Source organism: Lissotriton vulgaris, chromosome 1_1 (genome assembly GCF_964263255.1).
Source record: "Lissotriton vulgaris chromosome 1_1, aLisVul1.2, whole genome shotgun sequence".
NCBI lineage: Eukaryota > Metazoa > Chordata > Amphibia > Caudata > Salamandridae > Lissotriton > Lissotriton vulgaris.
Window position 1 is genome coordinate 1,339,148,341 of NC_141685.1, and position 27,666 is coordinate 1,339,176,006.

Here is a 27,666-nt window from a genome sequence, read left to right on the forward strand (position 1 = left end):
CCCAGCCTGTTTTTAGGTCTCGCCTTTACCATTCCGCAGGAATGGGAAATGGGGAGAATTCAAGTCGGCTATTTTCTCTTCAAACCAAAGGGCTTTCAGCCCCGCGGTTTTCATGCTGTTCACGTGAACCACGTGATAACATGCACGCGCATTCAGGGCCAGCCAGCCCAGCACATCAAAGGGCTTCTCCTCCCCTAATTATTCATGGCAGGCCGCAGGCTGGCCGTACTTTCAGTTTCCCGAAACGGCTTCTCCTCACCTAATTAGGGGAGGAGAAGCCCTTTGATGTGCTTCACACCAATGGCCTCACAGTCATTCCTCTTGTTTGTATTTGCTTTGGCTGCCATTCTCAGACTCCACGGTCTGCTCATGTGACATGGTTGCTCCACAAGACGCTTTACACATTACACTCATCTGCCTGAAGTGGGAGAGCATATGTCATAAGTACATATGTCCTCTTCTTTTGCCTCTGAGTTTTAAACAAGCAAAGCTGGTCCTTCTGTACTTGCAGCCACTCACACTACGCAATGCCACTCACACATGCAACGCCACTCACACATGCAACGCCACTCACACATGCAACGCCACTCACACATGCAACGCCACTCACACATGCAACGCCACTCACACATGCAACGCCACTCAACTACGCAACGCCACTCACACATGCAACGCCACTCACACATGCAACGCCACTCACACATGCAACGCCACTCACACATGCAACGCCACTCACACATGCAACGCCACTCAACTACCCAACGCCACTCAACAACCCAACGCCACTCAACAACCCAACGCCACTCAACAACCCAACGCCACTCAACAACCCAACGCCACTCAACAACCCAACGCCACTCAACAACCCAACGCCACTCAACAACCCAACGCCACTCAACAACCCAACGCCACTCAACAACCCAACGCCACTCAACCACGCAACGCCACTCACACATGCAACTCCACTCAACCACGCAACCCCACTCACACATGCAACGCCACTCAACTACGCAACCCCACTCAACTACGCAAGGCCACTCAACTACGCAAGGCCACTCAACTACGCAACACCACTCAACTACGCAACGCCACTCAACTACGCAACGCCACTCAACTACGCAACGCCACTCACACATGCAACGCCACTCACACATGCAACGCCACTCACACATGCAACGCCACTCACACATGCAACGCCACTCACACATGCAACGCCACTCAACTACGCAACGCCACTCAACTACGCAACGCCACTCACACATGCAACGCCCCTCACACATGCAACGCCACTCAACTACGCAAGGCCACTCAACTACGCAAGGCCACTCAACTACGCAAGGCCACTCAACTACGCAACCCCACTCAACTACGCAACCCCACTCAACTACGCAACGCCACTCAACTACGCAACGCCACTCAACTACGCAACGCCACTCAACTACGCAACGCCACTCACACATGCAACGCCACTCACACATGCAACGCCACTCACACATGCAACGCCACTCACACATGCAACGCCACTCAACTACGCAACGCCACTCAACTACGCAACGCCACTCACACATGCAACGCCACTCACACATGCAACGCCACTCACACATGCAACGCCACTCACACATGCAACGCCACTCAACTACCCAACGCCACTCAACAACCCAACGCCACTCAACAACCCAACGCCACTCAACAACCCAACGCCACTCAACAACCCAACGCCACTCAACAACCCAACGCCACTCAACAACCCAACGCCACTCAACAACCCAACGCCACTCAACAACCCAACGCCACTCAACAACCCAACGCCACTCAACAACCCAACGCCACTCAACAACCCAACGCCACTCAACAACCCAACGCCACTCAACCACGCAACGCCACTCACACATGCAACTCCACTCAACCACGCAACCCCACTCACACATGCAACGCCACTCACACATGCAACGCCACTCACACATGCAACGCCACTCACACATGCAACGCCACTCACACATGCAACGCCACTCAACTACGCAACGCCACTCAACTACGCAACGCCACTCACACATGCAACGCCACTCACACATGCAACGCCACTCACACATGCAACGCCACTCAACTACGCAACGCCACTCAACTACGCAACGCCACTCAACTACGCAACGCCACTCACACATGCAACGCCACTCACACATGCAAGGCCACTCAACTACGCAAGGCCACTCAACTACGCAAGGCCACTCAACTACGCAAGGCCACTCAACTACGCAACGCCACTCAACTACGCAAGGCCACTCAACTACGCAACCCCACTCAACTACGCAAGGCCACTCAACTACGCAAGGCCACTCAACTACGCAACACCACTCAACTACGCAACGCCACTCAACTACGCAACGCCACTCAACTACGCAACGCCACTCACACATGCAACGCCACTCACACATGCAACGCCACTCACACATGCAACGCCACTCACACATGCAACGCCACTCACACATGCAACGCCACTCACACATGCAACGCCACTCAACTACGCAACGCCACTCAACTACGCAACGCCACTCACACATGCAACGCCCCTCACACATGCAACGCCACTCAACTACGCAAGGCCACTCAACTACGCAAGGCCACTCAACTACGCAAGGCCACTCAACTACGCAACCCCACTCAACTACGCAACCCCACTCAACTACGCAACGCCACTCAACTACGCAACGCCACTCAACTACGCAACGCCACTCACACATGCAACGCCACTCACACATGCAACGCCACTCACACATGCAACGCCACTCAACTACGCAACGCCACTCAACTACGCAACGCCACTCACACATGCAACGCCACTCACACATGCAACGCCACTCACACATGCAACGCCACTCAACTACGCAACGCCACTCAACTACGCAACGCCACTCAACTACGCAACGCCACTCACACATGCAACGCCACTCACACATGCAAGGCCACTCAACTACGCAAGGCCACTCAACTACGCAAGGCCACTCAACTACGCAAGGCCACTCAACTACGCAACGCCACTCAACTACGCAACGCCACTCAACTACGCAACGCCACTCACACATGCAACGCCACTCACACATGCAACGCCACTCACACATGCAACGCCACTCACACATGCAACGCCACTCACACATGCAACGCCGCTCACACATGCAATGCCACTCAACTACGCAACGCCACTCAACTACGCAACGCCACTCACACATGCAACGCCACTCACACATGCAACGCCACTCAACTACGCAACGCCACTCAACTACGCAAGGCCACTCAACTACGCAAGGCCACTCAACTACGCAATGCCACTCAACTACGCAACGCCACTCAACTACGCAACGCCACTCACACATGCAACGCCACTCACACACGCAACGCCACTCACACACGCAACGCCACTCACACACGCAACGCCACTCACACACGCAACGCCACTCACACACGCAACACCACTCACACACGCAACACCACTCAACTACGCAACACCACTCAACTACGCAACACCACTCAACTACGCAACACCACTCACACATGCAACGCCACTCACACACGCAACGCCACTCACACACGCAACGCCACTCACACACGCAACGCCACTCACACACGCAACGCCACTCACACATGCAACGCCACTCAACTACGCAACGCCACTCAACTACGCAACGCCACTCAACTACGCAACGCCACTCAACTACGCAACGCCACTCAACTACGCAACGCCACTCAACTACGCAACGCCACTCAACTACGCAACGCCACTCAACTACGCAACGCCACTCACACACACAACGCCACTCACACAGGCAACGCCACTCACACAGGCAACGCCACTCACACAGGCAACGCCACTCACACAGGCAACGCCACTCACACAGGCAACGCCACTCACACAGGCAAACCACTCACACAGGCAACGCCACTCACACAGGCAACACCACTCACACAGGCAACGCCACTCACACACACAACGCCACTCACACACACAACACCACTCACACACGAAAAACCACTCACGTTGCCAATAGGGCTCGCAGTACGAAAGTTGGAGCCATTACAATTGCAAATAACAATGCCTTTCACTTTGGTTATCATTTTAAATACATAAAGGGCTTTGTCATTTACAAAACCAATAGCTCCAACTTTCCTACTGCGAGACCTATTGGCAACGCCAGTGCTTGTTCTTAACGATGTTTATGCCGCTATGAAGAGGTCTTGGAGCAACAATTATTTCCTTCAAATCTTTGAATGACACTCGGTAACTGCTCTGTTCACAATCTTACAGTATTGAAAACTAAAAAAGGACCTGCTGCTGGGAAGCATTTCCTTTGTGTCTGGCACAAGTGCAAAACAGCAGTTTGTTCCAAATAGGGGAGACTGGGTGGGTTGTATGCGATTTTATATCCGCACCGGAGGCAAGGATTATGCTATCCTTTGTTCACATTTTATTTCCAGCAGCCATGTTATACATTAACTCTCTTTCCAATTAACACACAGGAAAAGCTAACACACGCTGTAGCCAATTTACTGAGCAGTCCATTTTTTTGTTCCTTGCCCTCAGTCATGTCCATGCTTTCTTCGATGCTCTAGCATCCACTGTGCTCCATATAGAAACATGAGCTTTTTCTTACAGAAGACACATTGTTTTATGCTCTTACTTGTACTTTAACTACGTAGTGGCTAAGGACCATGTTTTATTCACGGCGGACAGCAGGAAAGAGGCTGCCTGCTGCCCACGCAGGGAGCCCCCATCAGAGGGCAGCCACCTTGGTGCCAAATTTGGCACAACCCAACGGGTCTAGTGGTTAGACCTCCGGAGTCCGGCGCATTGCTTGCGTCACATCCGGCGCACCGAGTGGGCGGGGGGCAAGGTATATATACCTCCCCCGCCCATCCATCCTTCCTTTTGTGCAGAGGTTCACTTGCTGTCACCCTCCCTACTGCTTACCTGGCGTGTTGGCTGGATGGGTGGCTATGGTAGGAAGGCCGTTAAGTTGTTATTTTGTGTTGCAGATGAAGTTAAAGGGTGATCCAGAGGCTGAATGGTACGTAGGAGAACCTTCTTCAGGAGCACAAGAAGGGTGCAAATGCCAGACAACCCCAGGAAGTCCTTATGGCAGGACCCTGGAGGAACGACAGCACCCAGTTAGTCCTTCGGGCGGTTGTAAACCTGAGCAACCGGGGGCTTGCCTGGATAGGCTCCGCCCCCTCAAGGGGGGTAAGTAAATGGGTGGACTGGTGGTCCACAGGATGTAAGGGGCGAAATTCCTCTGAAATGGTTAGCACCAATTGGTTAGGCCACGGTGCAATTTGGCTCATCAGGTGGGCAGGGCAGCTTAGGGGAGTCACTGTTGCCTGCACCTGGATCGCCCGTAAGTTGACCCACCATGTTGGCATATTTCTTGTACGAAATAAACCTGCAGCAATATTTTCCCCAAGAATTACTGTGTTTTATGTGTTTCTTTATTATTGCTCACTGCGCTGCGTGTGCGGCCTCCCTGTGGGGCGGACTGTGCTCTAGGTTTGAGCTCCTCGCTGAGGATGTAATCCTTTTCACTGCCGTCTGGATTTCCTGCATTGGACGGCGAAAGGGCACCCGACTGCGATCTTAGTTACTGGCAGTGCCCACCGCCTGCCTGGAGCCTGAATGGCCCTTGTAGGGAGTGTGGACACAATGATATAGGCATTACAAAGCAGTAAACAACTACTGCACATACAGAGACACCCACCCAGGCAATGGCTCACTGTTCTAATAATAAATGATGATCGTTATTTAGATATTTAAGGTTCTATCATATAAGAAGACAATGTTGGTGAAAATTGAGCATATTAGGTTTATATTCTTTGCTTGTTCCAAAATGGCAGACACTATAACAATGATAGCCCAATCGGTTATGGTGCTCATACCGAAAACTAAATTTGATAATTACAGGCTTATAAAAAGGTCCTATACTAATAAAATGTTCATAACATTTAAATATTCTTAATCTATAATAATTGGCGAATATCACTGCTATATTATGAAAATATTTACTTTATTAATAAATTCGTCATTAATACTATCACGTGATATATAATTAGTTGGGGATCCCGTAGAACATTTTTCAAATAATGATTAATTGTCTAAATGTTAATATGAGTTACGGACTTAGAACTACAGCTTTAGGAATTACGAGTGGAATAGCGCCTAACAAAATGGCAGACACTCAACCCATAACAGCCCAATCGGTCATGGCGCTTACAATGAAAATTAAATTTGATAACTATTGGCTTATAAAATGGGCTTGTACTAATAAAATGCTCATAAGAATTGATAACTCTTATCTCACAACAATTAGAGACTATAATAGCTATGTTACGTAAATATTTCTTTGCTAAATAAACACGTCATCATTATACTTTTACGTAATATTTAATCAGATGAGAACATCGTAGGACGGTTTTTAAAATATATACTGTGTGAATATCGACATTAGCAACTGGTAAAATACTACAGCACCGAGAATCACGAGTGAAGTAGTACTTAAGCAATATGGCGCCTAACATAGACGCCAGCCAGCGAACCGAACACGGAAGGACTGTGCCGCGATACTGTGGTGAGTTGTTATCAGATTTAGTTTAAGGATGGGCTTTGAAATATTTTTGTTAAATGCTTATTTGGACGTTTCTCATAGATATTTGGAGTTGAGAAACTGGACGGATGTTTAAACCTAACTTAGAGTGGACTTTAAGAAATGATGGGCATTGATATTTGAAGTAGGTAAGTCTCACTCTTTAACGGACAGGTATTTGTGTTAAATACAGAAAATGTACAAAGCAGATGCAACTAGAGCTTTATATTATTTTATCTCATTAGACTAGACCAGTTGAAATTAAAATTTAATAAGACAGTGAGGAAAATTTGGTGGTCTGACTATCAGAACAGATAACTATTAAGGTTTAGTGATTAATTTTATGCGTATGTGATTATGAGTATCACTGTACACACAGATAATAGAGTGATATTAGATGCTGTTTATCTGTATTATTGAGTACTATACTCTTATTACAGCTCAACTAGAGAGCAGCAGTTACGGAAGAAGCTTAATTTATTTTGGAGCTAGAAGTTGAAGAGTCAGAAACCTACCTTCTGATAAATACTGTGAGTGATTAGTAGAATGAATTCGCCAGCAATATTCTAAAGAATTAACTTAATAAATTTGTAACAGTTATATCCTTACTATTGACATAATTTAGATACACACTGAACTTGCAGGATATTCGAATTGCATACCAATACTGAAAAAAAGAACAGCTATTAATGATAGTAAGTAGAGTTGTTTGGTGACCTTTCTCGGCATTGGACACGAGCAATTGGGTTGAGACTAAGAGTCCCTTTATATCATTTCAGGCTCAGTTGTTTAAACTTTACAACAAAGGAAATATTGGAATGAAGATTTGTTGATAATAGGTAAACTATACCTGATCATTTTGAATTGTAAATTTGGCTTGAAAAACCGAATGTTTTTGTTAAATACATTGATACACCGGGAATCACATTATGGCTATTTACTTGGATCAAGTTGTCACAATTATGAGGGAACTATGTCTTTTCACTGTGTTTTTTGTTTATATTTAAGTATAAAAATCTTTTCAGAAAAGGTATATACTCTGGATAAATTTATAAATAGAGGTATATTATATTATGTTCCTATTATTTTTCTGGCTTGCAGCCCTGAGGAAGTTGATTAGGCATGAGACAGATGCCCAATGAAACACGTGTTGGCTGCAATTGTGAAGTCTGAAGTCTACAAATAAAGTGGATCTACATTACGTCTACTAAAGATTTCTGGTGTTTGACTTTAAGGACTTGTAATGGACTTGTAACTACTACTACTGGAGCTTGTACTTTGACAAAAGGATATTCTGTGTGCTCAGCGAGAATTTTTGACTTTGAATACCCGAAGCTTTGCTTAGGGAAATTGGGGGGAGAGAGGTGACCTTCCCAGTCTTGCTTTTGAGCACCAACTGTGATTTGCTAATCTTTACGTGAGCTATACTCTTGCAGAGCGCCCTTTCTCTATCCCTGTTACCTCAATTTTCAATTTATGGCTCACTGTTTTACACTGGCCTTCAGACAACTGATAGTGCATGATAAGTCCTCAGGGCAAAAGACCCATATGATCACACTATCATGGCCATATAAGGTTCATTGAGCCCCCCAGTATTAAACCAATTCCACACCATGCAGAGGTTGGAGGAATTATACAGGCAGGACTGATGATAAATTTTGTGAGGCCGTAGACGCTTCTATACCAGTGGCGTACACTGGTATAGATATATCGCAGGGGCAGCTAACGCCGAAAATCTGGCAGCATTCCCCGAGCCCCCTCAAGCAGCCGGGGCGGCACACGCCACTGCTCTATACATAAACCTGTATCCAATGCCGTGTTTAATTCAGCTAGCACAGATGTGATTTCAATCACTCCCCCGGATGGAAGACCAATCAGGACTTTCAGTGTCCCTTAACCTCGGGGACACCTTAAATCAAGCCCTTCTAAGGTGGGGTCAAAAGAAAGCATACCCAGGGAGTCAACCTTGATGCCTTTGACTGGCTCTAGAGGGTCTTTTTGTCACAATGTCCACCCTGGAGAGGAACTCACTACTATCCCTAATTTAAGGGCTCCACTCTAGAATGCCAAGAACCTGATACCTTGACTCCACATTTTCCAATGCCCTCTGACAGGGATGACTTCAAAGGAGACTGAGAGGTTGATTTGAAACAGAACAGACCTTAGCACTCTTCAGCTGTACCTCACTTCCAGTGCCAGGGGCCACTGCAAATGTGAGCCCCTCTAACACAGTGTCCAACATGCAGGACCAAGAGTATATCTTCCATCCCATCCTCCAAATGGGCCCTGGGCAATAAAGTGGCCACCTTCGTGGTGGGCAGGCAGCAGAGGCTCTTGATAAAGAAATTTGTAACCATCTTTGAGCGGACTGCCCCGGTTCATCTTTGGACAGCAAAGTGGCGGGAACACTAGAGATATACACCAGAATTGCCCCCTACCTGCCAAGCATGTCTGGGATCCCAAGAAGGTGAATGACCGTTCCTGGTGGTCATGCCACAACAAGCTCTTGGATGTCATTGGCCGGGGTACGAAAATCCTTGACATGGAAGAGGAGGCCAAGGAATTAGGATCCCTAATCTCCCCATATCAGCTGGGCACAGCGGGCTATTATATTGCTGACCAACATTAATTGTACTATATTGACAGAGAGACGCCAGTCACTCCTAATTAAAGTGGACTCAAAGTTCGGGGCCTGGCCATCTTGTAGGCTGGAGTGGTTGCTCAGGGAATTCTATTCATAGACCCTTCCATAAAAGAACTGGGCTAGTTTGTTTCAACCTTCATCTCCTTACACAAAAGTGCAAGCATCCAATAAATGGATTTTTAACCCCAAGTTTTTTTTTTTTTTACATTGGGGCAAGTTGTGGCAGGGGGCAATCCACTGGTCGCTTCCAATACCCAACCCTCTATAGAAGTCAAGACTCCATACGGGGACAATGGCAGGATCAGACCAGGGTCAGGGGTTCGTCCCCTACATGGGCTTCCCAAGTCAACAGGTTTCCAGAGGGACCAGCAACTTGTCTTCCGTTAATGGTAAGCATTCACCTTTCTTCCCGGTCAATAGTAGGGGGCAGGTTTTCTCGCCAATTGGCAGACATCAATATGAGATGTATGGGTTCTCCAAAAGTTTGAAAGATCCCAGTTAGGCTTTTATGGTTCCCCAATACCAAAGCTTACACCCCGTCCCGCATCTTCTCATAGCAGATCAACTCCTTAGTGGAGGAGGCATAATGGAGCTATATGCCAACGGCACAATAACCCCTACGTTGGATCATTCTAACAGTTTTTGGAGCAATATTTTTCTTGTGAAAAAGAGGGTCTGGAGTAGGGAGTGAGGTGGGGAGGGTCAATGCCCCTTCATAAATGGAAGAGTTCAACATATGGCTGGTTTACCGCCACTTCAGGAAGGATGCCATCACCTCTTAAGAGATCTCCTGAGGCCCAGCAACTGGATGATTCATTTGGACCTCAAGGACGCATATCTTACGGTTCATGTTTACACACCACATCGTAGATACCAATAATTCATTTGGGGAGCTCAGACTTTCGAATTTGCAATTCTTTCACAAGGTTTCCTCAGCACTGTGGGGTTTCATCAAGGAGCTGAAACCGGCAATGTAATACCTCAGATACAGAGGTTGATGCCTAATAGTATACCTCAACAACATTCTTTTAACAAAGCAATACCCAAGGAACCTAGAGGAACAGCTCCCAGTGATGGTGGACCTATAGGAGGGTCTCTGTTTTATCTGCAATAAAAATAAATCTGCTTTACCACAAACCCAGAAGACCATATTTCTGCGTTTCTGGTATTTTTTTTTCTGGCGACGCAGAGTTTCCCATCATGAAAAATGTGCAAAATAAGGCGGAAAATAAGCAAAGGTCTTGCTAAACCAAGGAAAATTGCTCAGTCAAATCGCACTCCTAGTGGGTTTTTCTATCCTGATTCATCTAAGCCATATTCCCTGTCCCTCTCCATTACAACGGCCACCTCAAAAAAAGGCACCTTCTGAGGGGTCTGATGTATTCACAGATGGTCCCTCTATCAGATGACAAGGGGAAGATAGGCTGGTAGCTTTCACACAGGAAGACCTGGAATGGGAGAGCAATATTTCGGATCCCAAACAAATTTCATCATAGAACTGGATGCCAGCAGAACAGGCTGGGGGGCCAATGGTGGGAATTTTCCACAGGAGAAAAAACATCTGCTCAGGGTAAAAGATCAATTGCTTGAAATTATATGTGAGGTCCTTCGCAGTGTAGTGCTGGATGAAAGACAGGATCCAATGTTGTGCCCTACTGAAAACGAACAGCATTGCAGCAATTCAATAAATACACCACTTGGTGAGATCTCTGACCCTCTTAGAACTCACCAAGAACTTCTGGAATCACTGCCAGGAAAATCAGATCTCATGACAGAGTAATACCTACCAAAGAAATCCAACCAAGTGGCAGACTGGCACTCTCGCCACCCGCAGGACATGAGCTCATGGAAATTAGACTAGAGGGTATTCTGTACGATCTTGAACAAAGGGGGCATGTTCATGATGGACCTCCTTATGTCTAGTCTGGATCACCTGCTATATACAGTTACTTCAGATGAAGGCCAGATCCGAAGGTGGCAGCAATAAACACATTTCGTCAGGACTGGTTGGTGAAAGTAAGTTGTTAGTTTATCCTGTTTTCAAGGATAATGATATGCTACGATATAGTGTCTTGATATAGCGCACAACTTACTCCCAGAGGAGTATCTAGATGCTGTGCTGATTGTTGCAGATGAGGGAATTCTAGAACAACCAAGTTTTTAGCATATTTTTGAAATCTGTGAAGTCTGCACAGGTTCAAAGATGAAGTGGAAGTTTGTCCCTGTGGAGTGGGGCCATGTAGGAGAAGGATCTGCTACTGAATCTAGAGGTGTGGATATGTGGGCTCAGCAGGAATGCTTGGTTTGAGGACCTTAGTTGTCTGGATGGCAGGTAGTAACTGAGTTGTGAGGACAAATATGCTGGGTGGGCCCTGAGAAGGGCCTTATGTGTCAGAAAGCAGAATTTAAAGACAATCTGCTTTCTGATAGCCAGCCTGTGTAGTTTCCTTAAGACAGGGGCAGAGGAGGATCGTACAGGAAGATCAGCAGGGAAGCTGTATTCTGCATTACCTGCAGCTTGGTAAGCAGGGTGTTATTTACTGCAACCAGTAAAGTGTTCCCATAGTCCAGCCCACTGGTTATAAAAGCCTGGACCAGGGTTTATCCAGAGGAATCCGGGAGTCAGGAAAAAGCTTTCTTTAGAACTCTTCATTATCGCATAGCAGGAGCCACATATAGCATTAAGTTGATCCATGATAAAGAGCGATTGGTCTATTTTCCCTCCAAGATCTTTTACCACCTGCTTAGGTGCAGGGACTGGCCCATGTTCAAGGGGCCACGAGTCTGCTGACCATAGTCATAGCCCGTTTGCTTTGTCAAATAGCATGATCTCTGTCCTCTCGCTGTTTAGTTGGAGGCAGTTGTTATTCATCCAACCAGTAATTTCTCTCTTGCTGCCCACAAATTTGTCTTTCACTTTAACTGAATTGGGGCTGAACGAGAGCATCTCCTGCACCTGACCCACAGAGCAGAATTCAAAAATCGGTCAAAACAGCCATGGCGTCTGGATGTAGATATTTTAAATCAGATTCTCTTTCCAGTCTGGCTGAGAAGTACTTATAAACTGTATCAATCTTAACTTTAAAAAAGTGGGCTAGACCATCACAAAGGAATTAAGAAGCCACAATTGAGGAAGCAAAAGCACTTGGTTTCATAAAGCTGTTGTCCGGTATTTATCCTGAGGGGACTTCGTAAAACGCCATCTGTGTTCAAGACGTTTGAAAAAAGACTTTTCCTGATGCAGGGTGTCAGAGTACCATGGAGCTCTTTTCCTAGGGGAGAAGGACATGTATTTTTTAAGAGGGGCTATTTGATAGAGTGTGGTAGTAAGTGAATCATGGTATGCAGACAAAGCTGTATCCACATCGGAGTAGGAAGCAGGAGGGAAAACCTTAAAGACCTCACTAAAAGTAGAGGGAATAACTGGTATCCAAAGGCACTGAGGTTTGTTGGCTTCTTTCCTAGGATAATGCATCTCTCTGCTCAGGCATGGAGGGAGCGGGCATACAGATTGGTGGGGATGGTGCTGTGGAGTTCTCAAGTCTGGTTTTCAGGTCTGATGGAAAGTTCCTGTTATTCAACAATCTACCTTCCTCTGTTTCAGGTTCTCCTTAGGGACCATGGGGAAACCTAACAACCTGATAATGTAAGGCACATTACATCTCATGACATGGAAGACTACCAAGAAAAACTGAAGTTCCAGGGTCTTTCAAGAAAAGCGGAGACCTTACTCGGTAGAGCAGGGGTGGATGGCACACTTAAGAGGTATAACATCGGCATGGTCAAGATAAATGGCTTGGGCGTGCAGCGGAGTCTGGATCCCATGGGGATAAACATAGTTCATGTCCTAAATTGCCTTGTTAACATGTCATGTAGGTCAGTTAATACATTCAGGTTAGTTATTTCAGTCAACTTCTCACAATCAAGGGCCTCCTGGTGGGTGAGCCCCTCTTGGTTTCAAACTACTTAGGGGCATCATATTCTCTCTTTCTCCTGAACCAAGGTACACTGTCCTCTGGGATGTAAACAGGGTGTTCCATCTCTTCCAGTCCTGGTAGGGTAATAAATAGATCTCAGGGAAGGAGCCAACGAAAAACGTTGCTGTGCTTCAGTGTCTACGCTTATGCAGAGGAGTCTTAGATGCAAGAGCCCTGGATATAGATATGACAGGTAGAGTGTTTACCCTGAAATGGGTCACTTTTAATACATCCAGGAGAACGAAGTGTGATTATAAAAGGGTGCCATACCCTTAAAAGATTTAGATCTCCAAAGAGGTCCACACATAATTTAACATCTCAAGTTCACTTCAATACACATTTTAAAACTTTTTTTTAAAACGTACTAATTTTATAACAAATCATTTCATTTTGAGGAACATTAAAGAAGTTGACAAGCTGTATAAACAGAGAAAGCAATTATATTTTAAAAACAAAGGCCTAAAGAATTGTCAAAAAGGAGAAGTGAAGTGCAGGACAAGTGAAGATTATATGATTAAGATCTTGTATACTAATATTAACTAAATCACAAATTCTTTCCTTAGCTGGTTCGTTACGCCATCTGACCATTAAACACTTCAGAGGTAATACATTAACTCTCAGTAGCAAGAAGAGACCGTAAATATCATGATCAAGGTTCCAGGTTAAATACATTTGAGGACTTTTAGAATAGCATGAGATTATAACTGGAGCAAGCTTTCCCTTTTTTGTTAAGCAAAATTCAATATCAATCCTCGGACAGAGATTGGCTGAGACCTGTGTTAATAGATATTTTAACCGGAAGAAAGGCAAACGAGCAAAATACTCCTGCTGTATCTTAAACAGTTTTAGTGCAAAAAATATAATTTCTGTAAAACACACACATTTCCTTCTTCAAATTCAACATTTCTAAGTTCTTTAAGTTCCTTAATGAATTCTCGGCACTACTGAACAGGCGTTAACCCCAAAATAGCATTGCAGCTAGGGCCAGAACAAAAGTACTGATTAGACCAAATTTTTGTCTAATATCAGCTGAGTTGCAGCAAGTGTATTCAATTTTCTTAGCTTACTCAATATTTGACCTTCAATCTTTAAAAAAAAAAATCTCATTTTGTAATATCTAATATTTCTGAAACATTAAATAAAGTTGGGGGAATTTTTAAACAGCAAACCAATAATAAATGGGCAAAACGCATACACCTAGAGCCATTATAAAAAACCCTTAGCCCACTAGCGTGATGTAATTCCTTGAAAGAAATGTGTTTGATACATTCCTTTTCCTTTAAGTTGCCTGAAAAGATTTTCCTCAAAGAAGGATAAGTTGTCACAATGTTAAATCTTTATTGCCCAAGCTCCAATAAAAATGTATTTCCTTTCAGGATCTATGTCCCTTAAAAATCAGGACCTTTCTTTTTATGAAATGGATATCAGCAACATTTTGCATAGCAGAGGATTCCGTTGGACCTTAGGGGTTAAGTCTAAAATGACAATATCATATGCGGATAATAAACAAGACAAAGCTCTAGCCCCTATTCTCAGGAAATCCCCCTTAAGTCCATCCGGAGGCAAATATAAAGACACCAAAAAAGGGGCTAATAAACAGCCTTCCTTTAGTGACGTTCCACAGTCATATGTGGCAAAATGCATACAGGTATTCAAGAGGAGAACAGAAGAAATCCATTCTGCGGATGAGAAACCAGGGTACATTGTCATTTGAAAGCCACATAAAACAGTCTTTTCTCCCACGATTGCTAGATGGGATTGGTGGGTCATGCAGGAAGCGGACACTGACACACAGATTTTTGGGGCACATTCAGTGAGAGAGGCCATGGCTTCCAAAGCATTTGCTTTGGCGTGCAAGACTGTAAGAGCTCTTAAATGCAGACTGGTTGTCAGACTCTACTTTAAAGTGACTGAACTTTAAACCCGTTTCAAATATGGCTACTATGGTGGTCCTGACATACAATAATACATTTCCTAGCTATCATAACGGAAAGTTTCAATTCTTAATAGGCCAGAAAGGCCAGGATTATTTCCACCAGACAATCAGGAAATCACCTTCTCTTTAAAGGTTCACTACAATTATGGATGTATTTATCAGGTAGGTAATTCACTCTCTTCATGCAGTAAGGTCTTCTTTGATAGTTATCTTTTAGAGAAGCTATGATATTTTTTAATCTACTGACGATTCCCACATAATAAACAAATAATGCTTCAGGTAACAGGATAAAATAATTCAAACACATAAAGAACATCACAAGCACTTGCCAATCAGCTACCAAAAGTAACATGCCTATACCTGAAAGTTAACACATAGACCAATTTAGATTTCCGCCCAGAGAATACATAAGCCATTTGGCATCTTGATAACTATGTCTACATCTCTTTTTCAGTCAGAGCAATATTACCCAAAAGAGCAAGAATATCATTTTTACCACTTACGGAGGATGCGGTTTCATACAGTGACTGGACTTCTACTGATAACATTTGATGCAGGAAGCTACCCATTAAGAGGAACATTCTCTAAATCTCTCACTTTAACCTTTGAACCACAGACCATGGAGTTGTTCTTCTTTGAATTATGTCTATTTTAAGGTGTCACAGACAGAGAAGACAACTGGAATAGTGACTGACTGATGGCTTGGGTTGCATGAAAATCTAAAACAGCATGCTAAAGGGCTGCAAAACGTAAGAGCTAGTAATGTTTTATAACAAAATGAAAAACGCCCAATCAACAGACACAGCTGTCATCTAACTAACTCTTATGGGGGAAGTTACAGAAACAATGAAAGATGGACAGACATTTCACATCAACTGTACTAGAGCTTATGTATATCATCACCTTTCCAAACAGGAGTAAAACTCCACTTGAGGAAATTCTCATTTAAGTCTGAAAATGAAGTACTAAACAACTAATCTTTTATGAAAGTATTTGTCGTTCAGCAGTGAACTTTCAACAATGTTCACAAAATTAATTCTAAAAGATCAATATTTAGGTCTTGAGCTGGGTCAAAGTGAAAGACTAGGCACAGGAGAGTCTCAAATGAAAGAACCATTGTCTAAAAGATTCACATTTGGAAAGACGCTGTATACAGAATAATTTACACTTGTGGGAAATTTCTCCCATTAAAGGTCTCCTGGAAAATTTTCAATGGGAGCTGAAAAGCAGAACTAGAAAGATCCACCTAAGGGTTATGAAGGTCTTCAATTCAAGGTAAGACTTAAAAGGGAGACTTAACACAACAGTTGAAGTGACTGAGTCATTTAATTTTCTTTGCAGAAGCAGGACCTATGAAAATCAAGGAGTGTGCAGTCACTTATACAGTGCATCAGAAGAAGGCAGTTTCTGAACAAGTAAATGGTCATGGTCTTCAGTTTCTCGCTTGATTAAATATTTCAATTGCCACTCTGCCTGGTCCCTCTTCTACATTGTGCTAGCAACACTTGAAGTAAACTCTAGAGTCCTCCCAATGGATTAACATACTTAATAATACATTACATAAAAGGGATTTCATCTCGATGAGACGAGATGGTGTTTAGAAAAAGGTGGCCTGGGAAACCTACATAGAGGACATTAAAGAAACCAAGGCAGCTGTCTTGAAGCATTTATTTCGAGTGACACTACTTTTTCATACTGTAGGGTCCTGATGAAAACCAGTGCAGTTGGATGATTTAGAGGGACCTGAAATTCCCCTGTAGAAATGTTTGTCCTTGCTGTGATGAGCAGCTTTTCCAATGCTGTTTCCAAAAGTGCCATGACAGACTCTTCTCAACCAACAAAAAGAAGGCTTTGTACTGCAGCATTTACACCTAACTTTTACAGCCGATCTCAGTTTTCATAACACTTCAGGCAAAATCAGTTCAAGTGGATAACATCTGTTAAAATGCATATTCAATACTTTATTCAACACTTGGAGTCTGACTCAAGCAATCTTGTCCGAAGAATGACTCTAGGCGACCACGCAGTAAGGTAGAGCCAGGTTTGAAACTTGCCTACCTGCTCCTATTAGACTGCCCTCCTCCACAAGAGTTTGAGAGCTAGATGTTTGAGCCTCTTATGAGGAGTCTAAGAGACAGCAGTATTGTCCCATATTTACCACAGCAAAAGGAAATTTCTGAAGTTCTATTCTTTATGGCCTAAGAGCAATGCTACTGCTTTTCGACTTCCTGTTGTATTCAAAAGTGTGGCAGAGCACCTGTGTGCTGCCTCACAGCAACTTCAGAGTGATGAAATATTGTATTCTCCTTATGAGAGTGCCACAAAACAGAAACAGGTGTGTACTACTTGTGGTTTGTGGTGCACATAACAGTCGGTCTCTTGACCAGCACATACTTTACCGAAACAAGCGTTTGGTAAGGGGCTGACCATTCCTTACTTCGTTTTAGTGGGCAAGAACAGAATGCAGAAGGGTATAAGTTCTGGTCAGAAGGCGGTTCCAAAGTTAATAAAATCATACAGTATAAGACAATAATATAATGACGAAGGTCGCCAAAGTGTATTAAAAATAAAAAATAAAACTTTTTTTTTTACCATGGTGCTAATTTTCTATGCCATATCAAACTTTTCAACAGCTCTTAAAATAACCAGTAAGTGACATGATGGCAGTGCTCCCAGCATCATTCACTAGCTGGAAAAAACAAAAACGAGAACATTGGACACACTTTCCATACAGGCTGCTAGTAACTGATACAATGGCAACAATATAGTGATCATGGTGACCGGCCAGACATTAATTACCAACCTATACAAAGCAATGGTGCACTACAGAGGGTGAAGACAACAAAGAATGGGAGCAATTGGAAATAGATTGCTCCAAAACACTAACGGATGCAAACTGGAATATGGCATGCAAACAGGTTAAAAATACTCATCAAATGTAAGATTTAAATTGATTCAATTTCACTGCTTCCACAAAGTTACTTATCTTCAGTAATGCTCTTTCTGGTAAAGACTCTCTAGCTTAAATTTTCTCAGCTTTTTAAATATTCCACATGCATCAGACTGGATCGAGAAAATCTTCCATAGTACCTCTTCTCATGGACGCCTTTCCGCTCAGGAAATGATGTACAGGGTCTATATAGGCACCACTCACATCCACAGACATCAGTTGCTGTCATGACTGTTGTGCTCCCAGACACAAAGTCCCTCTTATGTGCCCAGGCTAGGCCCATGTAGCGAAGCTGCTCATTTCTTACAGTGTCCAATTTTTTCACAATAACATTTCTGCCGTGACCTTTTGCACATATTTGTGTGCACAACAATGTTGGATTAGTTTGTCTGAAACTACTTTGTTTACACATCTAGCTTCGCATAACCGTATCACAATGCCTCGAACACCATGTACAAGGCCCTTCTACGTACTACGTACAAATGTTGTTTCTATTTTCCTCCATGGAGCGACAGGGCTATCTACATATACATAACATCACTAATCTATACGCACATCGCAAGGCTGCTTTCTCTTATAAATAAAGAGCATCCCATAAGATTAGTAGAGGAGGCACCTTCAGCTGACACAGAGTATAGTAGGAGTACGTCTGATTACGGTCTTGTTTATATGCCTGCAGATATACACAGTTTTAGCACTATGGTAGAACTGTATCTACTATTTAAGCTCTTGGTGCTCGTAATCACTTTCATCTGCTTCAGTCTATGGACTATCGCAGCACGTATTCCATACCAGAATAACGTTTGTTTAATAAATATATTGAAAATGTCCCACTGTGTATTCTGTATATTTCTCTGAACACAAGAACGCACAAGTGACTGAGCGAAAGGTTCTGATCTGTAGCCCTGATCCTAGAGGTGTCAGGGCTGTGTAGTTTGGGAGTTGCCAGTATCTATTTGCTCCCTGGTAAGGTTAGGGGGGGGCTTATAGTGGCAAGGTGAGGTAGCTGGTCTCTAGGCCAACATATCCTGCGGGGGTGCCCAGAATCAGTTTGGGCACCTCACCTAAAGCCCTTGCTGTCCAACGGATTAGTGGGAACTACACAACACCCCAAATACAAATGGGCAGACAGTGCAGATACTAGACTTGGGATCTTGTTTAAGATAGAGTCCAAACAAAGATATGGTAGGAAAGGAGGGTCCGCTAGATAGAGTCTCACCAGAAAGAGAGTATTACCGAAGGTAAGTAACTTGTACTTCTGAAAGAGAATTTGAGCCGCAGATTCCTAACTTTTTGAATAAATGACGTAACAGCATCCAACGTCAGGAGGGCTGTGGATGAACACAAACCAGAAATTCATGCAAAAACTAGGTAAAGTGTTCTTCTCAACACACTTTGCTGTCCAGACAATAGTGCTTTGTGAATGTATGGAGGGATGTCCACGTAGCTGCCTGGCAGAGGTCTAGGACAGGGACACTGCATGCTAACACAGTCGTAGTATCTTTGGCTTTGGTGGAATGGGCACACAGCCCTTATGGGTGGCTGCTTTTTTGCCAGTGCATAGCCAATTTTAACGCAGAGCATAATCCAGTGGTAATGGCGCGGTTCTGCACAGCCTTGACTTTTTTCACTCTAGTGAACCCCACGAACAGCTGATCGTCCACCTGGTGGCCCTTGGTGCAATCGATCTAGAAGCTGAGTGCCCTCTTCAGGTTCAAGCGACGGAGCCATTCTTCCTAAGAGGGGTGAGGTGGAATACAGAATGTGGGTAATGGGAACAGCGTCACAACTTTTGTGGGAAAGGATGCCTTAGTACGCAGAACCAGCTTGTCGGGGAAGGTGGAGGAACACAAAGAACCTGAAGCTCACTCACACGCCGTGCCAAGGCCGTGCCAAGGTGAGGGCAACAAGAAACGGTTTTGAAGGAGAGGAACTGTAAGAGACGCCTGTAGAGTAGCTTAAATGGAGTACACATTAGATAAGTATGGACGGGGTTGAGGTCATATTGGGGCATCATAAAATAATAAAGGGAAAACATGTGATGCATGTTTTGAAAGGGATGCAGCATAACTAGTGATTTAAACAGGTGATTTAGATAAAGAGGGCTTATCATGCAACCATAAGAATGCTGATGGGGTATCGCCTGGCAAGGCCCAGAGCAAGGTCTTGCCAGGCGAGAGACAGAACAAATAATAAGACATTGGACAGCTTGGCCTGTAGAGGGTCAACCTGTTGAGTGCCACACCAAACCAAAAATGTATTTCAATGAAAGTTGTATCCAGTTTTCGACGAGAGACATCTGGCTGCCTCATTGAATTTGAATTTACAACAATTTATATAGCGCACTTATACCATGCGGTTTCATGGCGCTAGGAGGACGCTTAGCCAGAGGTGGGTGATAGGTGAAGCAAGATGCTAGGATGGAAAAGCACGGGAGAAAAGAAAAGTCTTAAGTGCTCTACGAAAATCAGAATAGGAGGGGATAGATCTAATGACATCAACCACCTATGGAGAAAGGTCAAAGGTGTTCAGTTGTCCTCAGAAAAGACCTTGCCACACTGCCAGATGTAGCTGCCATTTGTGCCCGCTAGGTGCCAACGGCTGAGCTTGTCCGCCCTGGCATTCAATGATTCTGCTAGGTAGTTCACTAGGAAAATTCCTTGGTGTTCCAGCCATTCCCAGAGCGACATGCTTCGCGGCCCCACCTCAACCTGTTTGTGCTACACTGTGTGGCGGGAGTGTTGTCTGCGAGTACCTGTACAGCCTCCCCTTAATGAATGGCAGGAATACTTTCAGTGCTAAGCGGATGGCCCACAGCTCCAGATGGTTGATATGGAGCCGGAACTCCGCTGGAGACCAGAGGCCTCTGATCTCCACCTCTCATAGATGGTCACCCCAACCCAGAAGAGATACATTAGTCACCACTGCTAGCTCTGGGTGCGGAAGGGAGAAAGGCCTGCCACTAACAAATCGAGGCCAGTAGCCACCACTTCATACTTTTCACGGTTTCCTTTGAAATGTAGACGTACTTGGAAGTCCCTTTGATGCTGGGCCCACTGGTATTTCAAATCCCATTATAGAGCCTGCATTTGGCACCTAGTGTGCTCGACCAGTAGGATGCAGGTGGCCATCAGTCCCAATAGTTTCAGAGTCGACATCACTTAATTCTGACCAAGGCTGAAAGATCCGGATCATAGCCTAAATGTCTTTGACTTTCTGCCTGGAGAAAAGGCACAAAACCGAACCGTGTCCAGAACGGCCTCAATTAAAGCATCTGAGAAGGAGTCCGGTGTGAATTCGGCACGTTTATAGTGAACCCCAAAGATGATAGGAGGTTTGCCGTAATTTATAGGTGGTAGACAACTGCCTGGGGCAAGCCCACCTTCAATAGCCAGTCGTTGAGGTAGGGAAAAGATTTGCACCCCCACCTCCGAGGGTGTGCTGCCACCACAGCCATCAATTTTGTGAACACTCGAGGGGTGGTGGCGAGTCCAAAGGGGAGACGAGCGAACTGTAAATGCTCCTTTTCCATCACAAACAGCACGCAGCGTAAACAGGAAGGCAGGACAAGAACAAGGAAATAGGTGTCCAACAGGTCCAATGCCATCATCCAGTGTCGAGGGTCAAAAGGTGGACAAGACCTGGGCCAGGGTGAGCATCTTGAATTTTTCCTTTTGCAAATCTAAAATGGGTCGAAGACTCCCATCATTCCTGGGCATCAAAAAGGACAGGGTATAGCAACCACGTCCTACTTCTGGCTCTGGCACCCTCTATAGTGCCTCTATAGCCAAAAAGGCTAATATTTCCGGTCACAAAATGGAGAGATGGTCCTCAGAAGTCATTGGGTAGATCGCTGAATGTGCAGCGGGGATGAAAGAAAGGACCAGGCTTAACCCTTATGGAAAATTTGAAAGGACCATCCTGTCAAGGTGCCAACCTGGACAGAATAGGAGGATTCTGCCTGCCACCCGATGGCTGTGACCCTGCGAGGATACACTGAAGAGGATTGAATGGAGAGGCAGCTGGGGGGTGAGGACTGGTCGGCACAATTACCTTGCCCGCGGGGGGCACTGGGTACCACAGCCTCCACCGCAAAATCACTGGGTTCCCTGCTGTGGGGGTGGGGGGAGGGGGATAGGCTGCAGTAGGGAATGCCTCTACCAAAGCCACAAAAGGAGCTGTGGAATTGCTGCTGGCGGGATGGGGAGGAAAGACAGAGAGAGCAAAGTCCTCAAATTGCTTAAGGGCCGTGTCAGCTTTTTCCCCAAACAAGAGAGTCCCATCGAAGTGATGATGGTGTCCAAGCCACAACAAATCGTGAACTTGGACGCAGCACGACTGTCCTGAATGGTCTGTGAGAGGACAGGTAAAAAGGTCTTCTGGAACGCCAGGAAGGACTTGTGTCACGGAGTCTCAAAGGATGTGGGTTTAGCGGTCTAGGAGAAAGAATCATTAATCGATCGGAGGGCCAAGCTGGCTGAGAAGAATAACCTCTTTCCAAAAGTCTTCACTCTTTAGGATTCCTTATCGGGGAAGTGGTGGACAAATTGTTGGGGTTAGTCCGGCTACTGGTATTTTGCAACACAAGGACTCTCCGGAGAGGTGTGCTGGAACAAATAGGCAGAATTACCTGAAGCAGGACAGTGGTGCCTGGCAATCGGACTTGTAGAAGGCTTAGCCCAAGACCCTAGGAGGGTATCCGTCAAGGCCTCATTGAATGATAGAAAAGGCTCAGAAGCAGTCTGGCCAGGCTGCAAGACTTCAGTCAATTTGTTTTCACCTCTATGATGGGTGGGTAAAGCACTTCTTCCGCCCTGCACATGTGAGGCTGATTCTTCCATGGCTGGTCCTGGAGGAGAGAAAAGGGCTATTTCCGGGGAAGTATGCAGGCTAGTAGCATCTTGCAAGTCCTCATAGAAGATGAGTGAAGAGAATGTAGTCTGCCTGGAGGTAAAGCCAACACAGACAACTGTCACAGGATTCGGTTGTGACATTGGTTGAAGTTGGACCAGCTTCGAATAAGAAGATGGGAGCCACCAATTCAGGCAGTGAAGTCGGCATCGTTGTCGACATACCTCGGCCTTGTGTGGTGCAGGGTGCCTGAGGCAGCATTGTTACTTGAGAGTAGGGCAGTTGCATCTTGGAGATCCTATTGGTGCAGAGGGCGAACCTGTCCGGCAGTAATCCAGGAGGAAGGCCTATTGGCTCCATAGAGCCTGAAGGCATGCCAGAGGGAGTTGAGAAAGATCTGAAGAGCCTGAGTATAGTTGCATAGAACTCTTTGATCTGGCATGGTGTAGCTAAAGGCACCGAAAGTCAAGGTGTGCCGGAACTAGCTGCGGAATTGGATTTGAAGTTGGGCAACTTCGAGAGTGTCAAAGGTTTGTGCAGCCCACACTCCTTCGACTATTCGCTGTGTCACAGGAGTGGGAATAGTGAGAAGGGGCAGAACTCTGCTTTAAATTCTTATGTTTATTGTCTTACCTGAAGATTTGGAATGAGACGAAGAATGGCCTCTAGAGCAGCTTTATTGGTTACAGGTACGGCATTGAGCTTAGCACTTGAAGCAGGACTTAGAATGGTACCAAGGGTGTGTCTTTTTGTGCTTGCCGTCGTACATTTTTGCCCCATGTTCCCAGATTGCATTAGGGTTCCTCAACACGCAATGTCCACAGGCCTTCAATTTGTGGCTTGACCCAAGACACCACAGGCACACCTAGTGGGGAATCTGTCAAAGACATCTGTATGCAATAGTCCCTACACAGGCTTAAAACCTGTCATTTTAGCAAATTACGTACCTTGTACACTGAGAAAATTTGTGGCACCTATATAGGCCTTGCACATCATTTCCAGGGTGGAACAGCTTCAGTGCGAAGCAGCAAGGTACACCCTTGCAGAATGCACAGGTACTATGGAAAAGTTTCTGGATCCAGTTTGATGCCTGGGAATATTCATAAATGGGAAGAATCTGCGGCTATAAGTCTCTATAAGAAACATACATTACATCCCCCCAAAAAATAGCAAGAACAGACCAGACAAGATCCTCTAAATGGAATAGATGTGGTGAACCTGAAGCCAAACGCCTACACATAGTACAGGAGTGTCTCACCATGTCAAAATTCTAGGACATCGTACTGGAAAGAATGCGTAAAGTGACAGGGATCAGAACTGAAAAGACCATTAAACAATAGGTCTTGGTCATGCATCGCCCCCCCTGCGCCCTAATGCCGAAAAGTCCAATAAGATTATGGGGCGGCAGGCCTCACTGGGCCTAGTACCAGTGAAAAACGTATTACTATACATTGGGTTAAGCCATTTGAGCCAAGATTTGAGCAATAGAGAAGGGATCTGGGGGAATCTGCAGTAGCTGAGGAACAACACAACAAGAAAAACAGGAGGGATGAAAGCTAACAGACTATTTAAGCCACCAGACCTTCCTAAACAGCGGAAAAGGTACCAGATAATAGAAGGTAAACAATACAACAAGAGGAGGGGATAGAGAGTATACACCACTACACATACGGGGATAGAATAAAACGGACGATCCAGAAAAACTCTGATTTCTTAAAGATGTAGATGTACTTGACTATGGTTTTCAGATGAATTAAAAGGGACATGATGTAAATCAAACTGGATAATTTCTGGAGGAAAATAATGAAACACGCATGTTGTTGTGGGGGATGGATCCATTTAAAAGAAAAAAATCGAATGACATGCTTTTTCTTCTGAAAGACCAACTGTAAGTTTGTGTGGGTGATGTTTATTTCCTACATATATAATTAAAAATGTAATTTTTTTTAAAATACACTGACAACAGTGTTTACTTTTTTATGGTCCCTTTACGTCACAAGACTGAATATAATAAAACACTTGTGAAAAAGTGGAAGGACTGAAATTTGAAGCTGGTGGTATTCTAATATAAATGAAACAAAAGAGCCTGTGTTTCATCATAGTAAACGGATTGTCAAATGGACTATCAATCTGAGACTTCTTAGGGGAGTAAAAGTATTAAACAATTATAGCTAAAGGGAAGGGAAATTTCTGCGCGTAGTTAAAGAGATTTTTGGGAGGGTTATGCACTTAGAACATCTATGCAATGCCCAATGCTATTTTAGATGTGCAAAATCATACGTTGATTTGTGTTTTGGAAATGTTAGAACAGCATCTGACTCAGACTGGTTTTAATTCTCTCCAATTAGGATGATGTGTTATTTTCAGACTTTTACAATGCCAATTGCATGAAATGAACCCATAAGTGAATAAACAAATCTGAAATTCTGCTGTATGGTTCATTCTTCACATTGATTCAGCTTATCCACAAACCCACCTTTTTCACACTTTGCTTCAGCCCGTCGATGAACTTAACAAGCTCTTCGGAATTTCGAATAACTTTATACTGAAACTTTTTCCCCATACCTGGAAGATAACAGAAAAATGGTATGTTAGCAACAAGTACACTTCTCTATATTGTCAAAAACAGTATATAAGCATAAGTTACTACTTGTGTAATGACATATCTGTAAGAGACATTAGTTAGTGATAGATTCCTTACCCTAGAATACCCCCAGGTGTCAGACAGGATCCGGAAAGTTTTTGCTTAGCAGTACCCCTGCGCGTCAGTAGGTGGTGTCTGGAGCTCCGTGTCCGTCACTTGCGTTGTGAGCGCCGAGATGACGTCATGGAGACTACTTAGGCGCCACCCATGCGAGCGGACGTCAGTTCTGTACACGACTTTCCGCGCCGAAACGCAGTGGCATGCAAGAAACCTGACCCTTGGTGCATAAAACTAGGCCCTAAAAGGGGATGACCTTAACCCTAGTAATCAGTTCGCAGAACAGGGAGGATGGGTGGGGCGGTTAGGAATCTATCACTATTTAATGTCTCTTACCGATATATCGTTAGACAAGTAGTAACTTGTGCATCTGAAAGAGACACGTTAGTGATAGATTCCTTACCTTAGAAAAGATACCCCAACAATACCAACCCCGGAGGTGGGTCTGCGAACAAAATTACACCAGGAAGTCACGGAGAACAGAACGGCGAAAGAAGGCATCTCTCCGGACTGGACTGTCAAGGCAGTAGTGCTTGGTAAACGTGTGCAGCGAGGCCCACGTAGCTGCCTGACAAATGTCCTGTAAGGGAACGCCGCGTCCCAAGGCAGTAGAGGCTGCAGTTGCCCTGGTCGAATGGGTACGTAGCCCCACAGGAGGCTCCTTCTTGGCCAAGGAGTAACATTCTTTAATGCACAGAACGGCCCACCGGGAAATGGTCCGTTTGTGCACAGCCCGACCTTTTTTGGCGCCCACGTAGCCAACAAAGAGTTCATCATCCACCTGGAACCGTTGTGTACGCTGCAGATAGAAAGCAAAAACCACAGTTGATGGACAGAATGCAGAACAATGTCATACATTCACCCCAGTACAGAGATCTGGGCCCAAATGCTTCGTGTTTTTGCACTCCACACCACCCCAGTTCAGACAAGGCCATATGCAAATCAGTCTGACCCTGTGCCTCATGGGAACAGTCCAGCTCGAACTGCCAAGCCATGCCTTCCCTGGACCGGAAACAAGCTTCCGAGGACCGGTTTCTGGCATTTTAGCCGTCTTCAGCCCGGCTTGCTTGAATCCAGTGGTGTGGAGAGCATGGACTCACATCTGAGCATACCCATCCCACTCGGGGTGACAAATGCAAAAACCACAGTTGATGGACACATAGAAAGCAAGCGCACTCTTTAGGTCCAGACGGTGGAGCCTCTCCTCTTCCCTGTAAGGATGCGAAGGCGGAAAGAAGGTGGGTAAAGTGATGGTCTGCCCGATGTGGAAGGGCATGACAACCTTTGGCAAGAAAGAAGGACAGGTCCTCAAAACCACCTTGTCCGGATGAACAGAAAGGAAAGGAGGTTTAGAAGAAAGAGCCTGGAGATCACTCACTCTTCTGGCAGAGGTGATAGCCACCAGGAAAGCAGTCTTTAGAGTAAGAAGACGTAAAGGACAGTTATGAAGGGGGTCAAAAGGAGCACACATCAGAAAGGTCAAGACAAGATTTAAGTCCCAATGAGGCATTATGAAAGGCACGGGAGGAAACGTGTGTGTAATGCCTTTGAGAAAGCGGTTAACAACCGGAGACTTAAAAAGAGAAGGGTGATCAGGAAGCCTCAGGAAGGTAGAAATAGCAGAAAGATAGGCTTTGATAGTGCCCAGAGGAGAGCCCTGCTGGGCCAAAGATAGGAGAAACAGAAGAACCTCAGAAAGAGGGGCTGAAAGGGGATCCACAGCCTTTGCTGTGCACCATGCCACAAATGTATTCCTCCGGCAGGCATATACCGTTTTAGTGGAGGAACGCCTGGCTGCCAGAATGACATTACAGACTTTGTGAGGCAGGTCGAAAGCCATCAACTGTCGCCGCTCAATCTCCACGCATGGCGGTGGAGGCTGGACAGGTTTGGCAAATGATCCCCCGACAAGCGGTGGCACGGAGGTGGCATGGCCGGAGGGGAGGACAGAAAGGAGAGTGCGTAACCTTGGCTGATTATCTGC

The 27,666-nt window shown here is 45.1% G+C and overlaps 1 protein-coding gene across 4 annotated transcripts in view; it reads right to left on the minus strand.

Annotated features, from left to right (window-relative positions):
• Nucleotides 1–27,666, minus strand: part of OS9 (OS9 endoplasmic reticulum lectin) — a 310,804-nt gene that overhangs the window by 63,379 nt on the left and 219,759 nt on the right. For all 4 annotated transcript variants that reach the window (XM_086966442.1, XM_086966460.1, XM_086966451.1 and 1 more), the window contains exon 10: nt 25,458–25,546. In XM_086966442.1, the coding sequence (XP_086822568.1) occupies nt 25,458–25,546 (89 nt within the window). The remainder of the gene's footprint in view (nt 1–25,457; nt 25,547–27,666) is intronic.